General features: G+C 39.6%; 1 protein-coding gene across 1 annotated transcript; it reads right to left on the bottom strand.

Moving 5' to 3' along the window:
* Nucleotides 1-3,949: 3,949 nt before the first annotated feature.
* On the bottom strand, nucleotides 3,950-10,579 carry misp3 (MISP family member 3). Its single transcript, XM_059331857.1, has 3 exons — nucleotides 9,359-10,579; nucleotides 7,347-7,420; nucleotides 3,950-6,106 (listed from the first exon to the last, which is right to left on the bottom strand). The coding sequence occupies exons 1-3, from the start codon at nucleotides 10,449-10,451 to the stop codon at nucleotides 6,020-6,022; spliced, it is 1,254 nt and encodes a 417-aa protein (XP_059187840.1). The 5' UTR covers nucleotides 10,452-10,579; the 3' UTR covers nucleotides 3,950-6,019.
* Between the last annotated feature and the right edge of the window lie 115 nt (nucleotides 10,580-10,694).

Here is a 10,694-nt window from a genome sequence, read left to right as displayed (position 1 = left end):
TGAGTTTTATTACATTTTACAGGTCTCTATAGCAGCACAGAGCTTTCTAACAGGAGAGGAAATTCACACTGGGGGAAATAGTTATTCAAAAAAGAGATGATTGAGGACAGGGAAACATGGATTCATTTAGAGATCACAAAGTCCGCTTGATTTGTCATGTCTGAGTCACAGTTTACTCTTCCTGTGTGGCCACACGCACAAACAGTGGAGATATTCAGCTTCAGATAATGACGCTCGGCTGATTTGTTTGAATAAGAGGCAGAATAAATGATAAGAGTCCTGAGTGATGTGATGAATTTAAGTGCCGCCTTAATTTGCACCCACAGCACACCAGCTTGTGGCAGCCTCACCCTGTGTGAGTCAAGCCGATGCATTTAATGACATCAGCGGCCTTGAAACTCATGATAATTGCCCTTTTAATGCCGCCCCATGCTGTGTCTGCTATGTATTAGCTAAAGGAGAGAATGCAGAGACTGAACATAAAGGTGTGTTCTGAGATCTGAACACTGTGGGAGTTTTGGCAGCTGGTTTGCGTTCATTATTCAATTTGGTCTCTTTCAATGCACCTCATTAATTCAGTAAGTCATGACTAGAGTGATGATTTAGGTTGGGTAGCAAATAGACTCATGTGATTATCTTCAGTAGACAACAACAAACAAAAATGCTGTTGCTTTGTTAGTTTTTCTGACCACTTTCAGACACACTAACTCAAGGCGTTTTGATTTATTTTGATTTCTGATGGTTCTGTCCTCTCTGTTGGTGGTTTTACAGGAACATTTTGTAACATTAAGCTGACAGTGATGTAAAATTATTCATATTTTAAAGGAAATGTGACCTAAACATTTTTTACAAATCATTATATTTCATCACAGTCTTTACAACTACTTTAAACTGTTTCCACTTTTCACTAACTGACTTTAGAGCATACTGGGATTTTTTTTTTTTTTTTTTAAATCAATGAATGTTACCTACCTCCGTTTTAAGAAGTCATTTTTTTATTACCTCAGTTCAAGGAATATTTAGGGAAGTAACTGATTAATTTTATCCTCAACCATGTTTTTGTCATTTGCATTTAAGAAAAAAAAAAAATAAGACAATTATTGACAAAATTACACTATATCACTTGATGCAATCTGATGTGTTTGCAGTGACCGAGCATTAAATAGGTCCTCTCAGCTTCTCCATACAATAAAACACAGACTGCATGAAATGTGCTGTTTTGTTGATTCTCTGTGACTCAGCTCTGCCATTTTATTCCCCTACTCTCAAACATCAAAGCGACGCAACACACACCCACACGAGGCATTACGATATGCAAAAGGCCCATATGTGAGGACATCAAAAGCATAATCTCTGGATCTCTTTTGTCGTCTGTTGACAGTGCACATATGATCCAGTGTGACTGGAGGCCTTTGTGTATAGCATCAAGCATGTAGGTACAATAGTGGCTGAATGACACATTATCACAGGGACACATCTGAAAACGGCCGATTATAAAAAAGGGTTTGTGTTTTTCATAAGTACTTCTACTTAAACGTGCTACAAGGAGTTTTAACTGGCTAAGAAATAGTTTTAATTTTATACTGCGTCGATATGACCCACATAAGCAAACGAACCATCAGAGAGAAGATTAGCTGTTTCTATTTTGTTATTCATAATGCCTTGTTGTAATGGAAATCACATACTAATAAACTAGCACTACAGACTTATTTGGCCAAAAAGTAGCCTAGTATGAAGTGTAAAAAAACAAGTAAAAGTAAAGCAAGTAAATTTAACTAATCTGTATTTAAGCCTTTTTTTCTCTCATTTTGTTTGTTTTAGTCTGGTTCTCAAACACTGAAGGCAACATGGTTTGCTTCAGTTGACAAAGTATTATACACAAATGTCACAACCAATTCAAACCATGTGAAAATCAGTGGTGGAATGTAACTAAGGGCATTTACTCAAGTACTGTACTTAAGTACAATTTTCAGGTACGTGTTCTTTACTTGAGTATTTCCATTTAATGTAACTTTATACTTGTACTCCACTACATTTTTAGGTAAATATTGTACTTTTAATCCACTACATTTAGCTGAAAGCTTTAGTTACTTTTCAGGTCAAGATTTAACATAAACACACAATTAATTTAAACTGATTAGACATTTATTTTTCATTAAACCACATAACAGTAACTTAACTAGTCAAAATGAGCCCTATCTTGACAAAATTGAAACGCTGCTTACATGAATGAACCAATACAAATAATCTAAAAATATATTTGTAACATTTAAACAATCTGAGTGGGTTCATTCTGCATAGCCAGTACTTTTACTTTTGATTCTTTAAGTAAATTTTGATGCTGATACTTTTGTACTTTTACTTCAGTAAGTTTTGAATGCATGACTTTTACTTGTAATGGAGTAATTCTGTAGTGTGGTATTAGGACTTTTACTTAAGTGAAGGATCTGAATATGTTTTCCACCACTAGTGAAAACCAAGGTGGTGCAATGACGCACCACAGTTCTGGGGCCACTAGGTGCAGCATTGTTATGCATCATGAACGAATCATTAAGCTCCTCTACAGTAGGTAGCTATCACGTGACAAAAGAACAAAAGACCAAAATCAACACAATATAAAAGCTCCTTGTAGTATCTTTAAGGCTAAATAGAAATAACACAATACAATCAGTCAAAGTAGAACTCCTCCTTTCAAAATGTTCTTTGGTGTTGCACCTGCAATGGAGCTAATTAACACTTCTGTTCTATTCTAAAACAATGTATTTACAAGGCATTATCATATTTGGCACACATTTTATTCTGTAAGGTGTAATGGGATAAAACTTTTTATCCGACACATTTCTCAGAAAGACTTGTTACTAATTATATTGGAAATAGAAAAAGTGTTAATTGGTTCCAATTAATCAATTTCAATTAATTCCCATTGTTACCCTTAGAGGGTTTTAATCAGTGAAAATGCTCAACGTACAATTTAAAAAATAACCAAAAGGTAAAGTAATTCAATGATAAATAAACAATGAATAATTATTTACGTGGGTTTGATTTCAGCTCACAAATATTTCTCTGTGAAATATTGCAAAGTAAAAATAGCAGAAAATGGTGGCGCTCAAGCATGAACAAGTGCCTCAAATTACATTTAATTACAGTGCTCGAGTGAATATGCAGTCTTGCATTCCACCACTGTGAAGGAGAGTTTATTTCTACACACACGCACACGACAAACACACTGAGTTGAGCACACATCATTCACAAATTAGAAAGAATCTAAAAAAGCAAATACACACACACACACACATATCCCCTTCACTTCCTCTCATACTTTTGTCCTCTTGACAAAGCAGCTAATCCTCTATACACTGACTGCCTCACACAATGCTGCTTCGATTAATTTGTGCCAGCAGGACTTTGGAATAATGAAATATCATGTAAATGAGTCTGGAGCTGAACAGGTGATAGACAGGTGTGCAGGTTTTTTTTTTATTGGTCACCACATCTGAAATGCAGCCAGATGAGATATCAGAGAAAGAGAGAGATTGAGAAATCATGTGGAAAGTGCAGTTTGACCAGCTTAGTTAATCTAATTGGCTGACCATAAAAAAATTAATCTTTGATCTTTGACTCTTTATTCCGAGGTAACAAAACAGAAACTATCTCGTGTATTGCAGCTCTTTTCCTGAGTGCCAAACTCTCGGTCCTGCAGGGAGTGTAGTTAATTTGCTATATTTCGTTTTCAAATATGTTGACAGACTGTACATAACTCGCTGTGATACCAAGACTCTTGGTAATGTGCCATTAGACCTGGCAACGAGGCGACATGAGGGAAGTTGCCTAGTGAGGAATGAAGCTTATTAATAATTTTTGAGCACTTAAGTTGCTGCAGCTCCACCGTAATAATAATGTACGTGCAATGTCACTGGGCTGCGTCCAGTCAGAATGGGGTGATGAATTATTCACAGAAGATTGGGAGGTCACTTAAGCGTGGTCTCCTGATCTCTCTCTGTCTCTCTCTGTCTCTCTCTCTCACACATACACACACACACACACACACACACACACACACACAAAAGTCCACAGTGGCGTTTATGCTGCTTAATTCTGGCAAAGCTTCCAGCGTCTTCCAAAGCTGTATCCATGGTGATACATTTTCTCCCTGACCGCCGACAGTGTCAGGGGCCCAAATAAAGAAACAACGTAAAGCAGATCACACACACACACACACACACACACACATATATATATATATATATACCTTAAAGGGAGAGATTGAATTCATTGAAGATGATACTAAGAGGTACTTATCCATTGTCAGTGTATTACCTACAGCACATAGTAAGTAGTAAAACATATTTAAGCCAACTAAAAATGTCGATATCAGTTTAAGTGTATACTCTATTTAGAGTGCTTTTACCTAGCAGTCAGACAGCCCTTTTTAAATTTACATGGGGGGAAGTTAATTGATGCTTCTGTCACAGCCACCAGACTCCTTTGACAAAAACTATAACTTTACTGTGCAGAACACAGGAGTCGCTGGTCTGCTCCTTGCTCCATCATTTAATTTGATTGTGTTATAATGTGATTTCGATGTTTTATGGAGCTAGTTTGGATTCACTAAAGGCAAAAACTAACACAGCACTACATTGCTTAGCTTCTGTGTCAGTACTCCTGCCTGCTTCTCCAAACTGGGGGTGTGCCAATTTCCATACACTGATTATCGATAAACTTCATACCTCATAGGCTGCTGTGGTGCATAAGTAAGAAGAATAACACAACATGTATTCCCATTATATTATGTCTGCCTCAGTCAGATACAAAAAATAAAAATAAAGGAAAATAGGAGTGCACCTCAATTATGCATGTCAAGTTTCATTCCAAAATACTTATTGCATCATTCAAAAAATGTTACAATTATAAAAAAAGCAGAGCAGTTATTATTACACTGTGAAATCCAGATCAACTTTACACGATTTTAAGAATGTGCTGTATTGCACTATAATCCAGCTTTCGGTAGTGATGCATGCAATAGAACAAAAGAAGTAGCTCTTGTTTTCATGGATTACAAGCGGTGCAATAATTCAGGTCACTGGCCTATATACTGAGTTACCAGTTTATTAGGAAAACCTCAACAATGTGCTGAAATAATTTCTCTTTGTGAATTAGGTCATTTTTTGTGAGTGCACTAGACTTTATAATGCTGAGAAGTTTCTAACTTTCTGTCCCGGCATGTATGGAAATGGGGTTGAATTATAATAAAGTCAAATTCAACCCCACCTCTAGCTAGAAGCTCCAAAATGACCACAGAGTTGAATCAACAACTCTCTGACACAGCATGAATAAAAACTGAACAGACACAAAGATTTATTGCATGGCTTTTGTATGGGATTGCATTAGATTGTACAGGTGTAATAAACTAGTAACTCAGTGTAAGACATCATTAAAGCATAACACTGGGGATGACACATCAGGGTTTTTTTTAGCTAGATACAGTACCACTCAATGTTTTTATTTTTATCAACAAATAATGACTTCATTTTTACTCTCCCAAAAAATTCCATTGGTGAAGAACTTTTGAAAGTTATAAAATCCCATTCTCACTAAATTAGCATTTTTATTTTCTCCAGTGCATTGTTATTATTAGGATTTTTTTGTTGTTGTTGCCATTTTACAGTCATTAGTCATTAGTTTTCCAGCACCAGAAACAGCCCAAGTGCTTATCCACTAATAGGTGGCCCTCCTCCTTCTATTTCTCTCCTCCTCAATGTAGGACTCTTCAGGGTTTTCAGTCCACCACCAATCCTTTTCCTTGCTCCCAATCCTCCTGACCCCCTTTGCAGCCTCAATCCCTGACCTCTTTCTCGCTTCACATTCTCTCTTCATCACTGCTCCCTCCTCTCTTTTGCACCCACTTTCCTTCGTAGCTTTCTCTTTTTAATCTCACAGTCATTCAGATCTCCACTTCCAAAAAACCACAGGTCTCGGTTTCCGTTCCTCCCTGCTGCAGTTTCGCTTCATCAGCATCTCCTCAATCATCTTCTATGTTGTGTCCGTTGACCAGGCCTGACTCCCAGCGTTGCACCAGAGGCGTCTTCTGTCTGGGGGTCCGGGGACTCTGGAGGGTGAAAAGATGGGACAGCAGGAGTAAATGGCGATTGCAGGTTAAAAGAGGGGGGGAAATGAAGTTGCATGTGAAAGAAGGAGCAGAAAAAGAAAGAGAATTAAAGAGCAGATGTGGGGGAGCAGGAGGCGAGACCAATGACACAGGGGGAAAAGGAGCAAAAAGATAAAAGGAGATGGATGAATTTATTTCCTCTGGAGGACATCTCTTCGGATGAGCATCATTAGCTCGGTAAGTCAGAGGGAGGTTAATGCGGTTGTGATCCAAGGCCATGTTCAGTATGACTCAGTCAACAACTGGGGCCAACTCCTGCAATCCTTATTTTATTCCTGAACTCTAATCAGGAACCAGGTCTGTGCAGAGAGCAGATAACCAACCAGCAGAGAGAAAAGAGAGATGGGGGGGACGGGGACGTGTGAGGCATGGAGAGGAAAGAGAGCAAAACGGTGCTAATGTCGACGCCAAACTGAGGCGTGCAGCATATCAATGCCAAACTGAATTAAAGAGCTAAAGCCATGGAGCAGCACTCAACTCTAATCACAGATACCACAGTTTCAAAGAGATGCAAGACCCACAAGGCAGGTAACGGAAATCAGTGGGATAGTCAATACACTTGCCTCTTTCTCTGCTATTGACTGCACACACACACACACACACACACACACACACACACACACACACACACTATCTCTCCCTCCCTCTCTGTCTCAGGGCAGTTTGCCTTCTTCCCTTATCTATAAAGATAAGCTCCTTACTGTGTGTTCAGTACGTTATCAGATGTTTGTGGCCCATATTTGGTACAGAAGAGATGCTGACATCCTCCCAAGAGCCTTTATTCATTGGACCCTGTACAATCCAGTGCAGTTTTAAAAATGCATTCATATTCACACTGCTGAGAGCCTAACTGAACCCCTAAAGCAACGTTACAATTCATACAGTGTATTAACTCTCAGGTGAAGGAGCTTGTGGAAGCTGATATCCTTTTAACTGCATTCGAGGGAGAATCAGGAAGTTGATTTGCCTACATTTTCATGTCTATACCAAGTGCTCCAGATACTGTAGGTAGGGCTGGTTTGTTAATTTAATGAAGCAAAAAATACCTAATAAATGTCACTGTGAGGCCTGGTGTTTTTCCACATGATTATATTTTAAGAAAGTCATAGCCAGAAGTCATTTAGAGGACACATAATATTTAAACATGATTTCAATAGGGTGACTGGCACTGCTGACTCACCTCTGGCTGGTTAATCTTTTCCTCTTCGGCCTGGGCCGGGGGCCATATGCCCAACTTGCCAACTGACTGGCGTGCTGCAAGAGAAAGAAAAAATAAATGAATAAGTGGGTGCAAGTAGAATGAATAAGAGCAAGATGGAAAAAGGTGTTTCTGTGATTTTGTTTGTGCTCCACACTCAGAGCAATAAAGCCTCCTTGAATCAAATTAAGAGTGAGCATGAGGAAGCAGCAGAGTGAAATAAGAGGAGAGGAATGCAGAGGGAAATAAAAGGTTGCATAACCCATTGTCCATAAAACAATACATGATTACCCATTTCCCAACACTGGCTCACCCATGGTCATTCAGGTCCTGTATTATGACACCCTGATCGTTTTTTTTACACAGTTGTTGAACCCACAATGATTGCTGGCATTTTTCATTCCTATAAAGCCACAAAAATGTATATTTAACAAAAAACAAATTGTTAATATTTTAGCACTTTCATCCCAACCTTTTGTCCCACGTATTGTCTTTTTGTCATGTGACTCATGGCAGAATACGTTTTTAAGTGGATACATGTCTGTGAAGCCAAAGACAAGTCTTCACATTAGTGGACAATAAAGAATAAAGAAGATATTCAATTCTTCCTGCCAACAAAACACAAAGATACTCTACAGCAGTCTGTTGTCTGATGCCCTGCAACCCTGCAGGATGAACTCACCCACATCAAACGTCATGTTCCAAATGGGTTCATTTGCTTCACTGGATATGTTACATAACATTATTAATTATCTATTGTTTCATAAGATTTGATTGTCAGTGTTTAGTTCACCTTCTGTTCTGTATCAATTCAGCTGATTATACAATATTTGTAGCTATCTATTTGAACCATTTATCAGTTACACACAGTTTTTTCACCATTACTGTTAGCTAAATATAGCTACCTATTTCAAAAAGCATCCATAACTTTTAGCTAAACTGTTTATTCAACTATTTCAAACATTTACCAGTTTCTTTCGGCTTTTCCCCCTATACATCTAATGCTTTTAACTAACCATTTCAACTGTAAGTCAATTACTTTTAGCTATACCTGTTTCAAAATGCATCCACTATTTAGTTATTTCAACTGTTTATCTAATACTTTCATCTTTTAATCACTTGTTATTTCAAGATGCATCCATTAATTTGAGTGAACTGAAGTCCTTGCTTGGGGTCATCCGGGCTTTTTATATCTTCCCACTTAAAATTGGAACAAAGAGAGATGGACGTTTCAAATGCAGTTAGAATGGTAAAAATCTTTTCAGCCATTATGGAGATATAAATGTCAAAGGTCAATAAAGCTGCCTTGTTTATAGATACAGATATAGATATATAGATATAAATCTAAATATATAGTACAGCACAGTGGAAATCACACAGAGATGTAAGTTGATAACTTGTCCTCTCAGCAGGCTGTATTAGCAGAACTGTATTTCACATTTGCTCTTGTTGTCATAAGTCTCTACACTAACTCTATATCATCGTAAGAAGTAAAAAAACAAAAAAAACCAAGTTGTATGCACTTTTTGAATGCTTCATCCCAAAATTGGACTCTTCCAACGCATTCCATTCTTGCTGACACAATAAAGTGTCGAGATATGACTCAGTACTTTTCCCTTACTCCAGCTTTTGCAATTAAGATGACAAACTAGATGCTTTATTTATTGTGGAGTTACAGATTTTTATTTTCTTGTCGGCCAGCTTATGGTCTCCGGTGCAAAATTATTGCTCATAACAGCTAACACTGATTTCAAGAGCTGTTTTGAGGTTTTCCATTGACCATAAGAAAAATGAAATAATATGCTTACTGTGCTGTTTCAGGGGGTTTTCATCATCTCACCACAGATATAAAAAAAATTATACCCACACACAGGCATCCATACACACAGACACATTGTCTGTGTGGGCTTGTGGGCGCGAGCAGAATCAATCATACACACATTTCTTTTTGTTTTTTTTTTCATTTACAGACCAACACTCAGCGCTACACTCACCTGCTGTGGGTCTAATTCCCCCTCTGGATGATGAGCTTGGTACGTCAGGACCGGCCAGTCCATTCAGCGAAGAAGAAGACAACTTTTCTCCTGTGCTGACTGGCTTTCCTTCTCCTTTTGCACCCTGTGTGCCCCCATACAGACTGATCCTCTGCTTGTGGAGCTCCTTCTCCCTCTCTTGAGCCTCCAAGATATCCTTCTCCACTTTAACTACATTTGTTGAGGAGCGCAGCTTGAAAAAGGGGTTCTCCTTGGGTGCCACATTCTCCTCTTTCTCCTGCTCCTTCACTTTAATCCCAACATGTCCTTCTGTCCTGGATGATGAATTGTAATGACTTCCGGAGTCGACAACAGTGACGGACTGTGCCTGTGGTTTGGCGTGGTAGAGCTTCTGTGCTGGGACACTCAGATTGTTCTCCAGGATGATGATCTGACAGGCTGTCCCCTCAGAGAGGCCTGGTCCTTGGAGAGTCCCCTCTCCTTTGGCTAAACTTGGGCTCTGTGTGGGAGTCGTCTCCACATATGATCCTCCTATGGTGGAAGCCTGTGATGACGCATCCTCCTGGTTCTCCAGGGTTGAAATGTCACTGACAGAGGACCAGGATGAGCCCTTACTCCTGGCTGACACAGTCAAAGTTGAGTCACTGGGTGTCTGAAAGGCCTCAAAAAGCTGCTTTCTATCTTTGACTTGGCGTATCGTGCCTTTGTCATAGAAACCTGGAACTTTGCCCAGCTTGACCAGATCCTGTTCCCTCCGGGCCTCCTTGTGGATCTCATGCTGCATCTTTTTGCCTGCAAGCTGCCTATCTTTGCCTTGACACCTCTCAGTCTTAGCAGTCACTGGCTGGCAGAGAACAGTTTTCCACAAAGGGATCTCCACATACTCTGGAGAAGTGGGTGGATTCGGAAGCCCTCTGGACCTTCTCAGGCTGTGTTCCCGCTCTATAGCCCGTCGGATCTCCCTCTCGATGGGGGTCTCTTTGGCTACAGCTGCTGTAGAGGTGGTGGTGCTGCCCTCCAAAGTGCTGCACGGCGAGAAATCTGCTGAAACTCCACTGTCGCTCTGGCTATCATCGCACGAGTCACTCTCCATCCTGGTGTGTTTAGAAGACACAAAGATGTGTTTCTCTGTCTTCAGTTGTTGTGTTTGCACTGTTTTTGAAGGCTTTGACGGTCCTGCACCTTGTTTCTGCCCAACCGTCTTGTTCCTTTCGAGTCCACTCTCTTGCTGCCCTGCCTCTCCACCTGTTTGCTCGCCTACTCTCTCTGTCCTTGTCCCCGCCCTGCTGTGCCTTTCTCTCACAGCTATAACACAACCAGAGCCTTGAGAAGCCGC

This window comes from Centropristis striata, chromosome 1 (genome assembly GCF_030273125.1).
Source record: "Centropristis striata isolate RG_2023a ecotype Rhode Island chromosome 1, C.striata_1.0, whole genome shotgun sequence".
Classification (NCBI taxonomy): domain Eukaryota; kingdom Metazoa; phylum Chordata; class Actinopteri; order Perciformes; family Serranidae; genus Centropristis; species Centropristis striata.
The sequence above is the reverse complement of the archived record's forward strand: the minus strand, read 5'-3'. Positions and strand labels throughout refer to the sequence as shown.

Bases quoted from the DNA above. Each gene is read 5' to 3' on its own strand.
- misp3 (XM_059331857.1), bottom strand. From the start codon at position 10,451: ATGGAGAGTGACTCGTGCGATGATAGCCAGAGCGACAGTGGAGTTTCA. The intron at 7,421-9,358 runs GTGAGTGTAGCG...TTTCTCTTGCAG, and splicing joins GGGAATTAGACCCACAGCAG to CACGCCAGTCAGTTGGCAAG. The intron at 6,107-7,346 runs GTGAGTCAGCAG...TTCACCCTCCAG, and splicing joins AAAAGATTAACCAGCCAGAG to AGTCCCCGGACCCCCAGACA.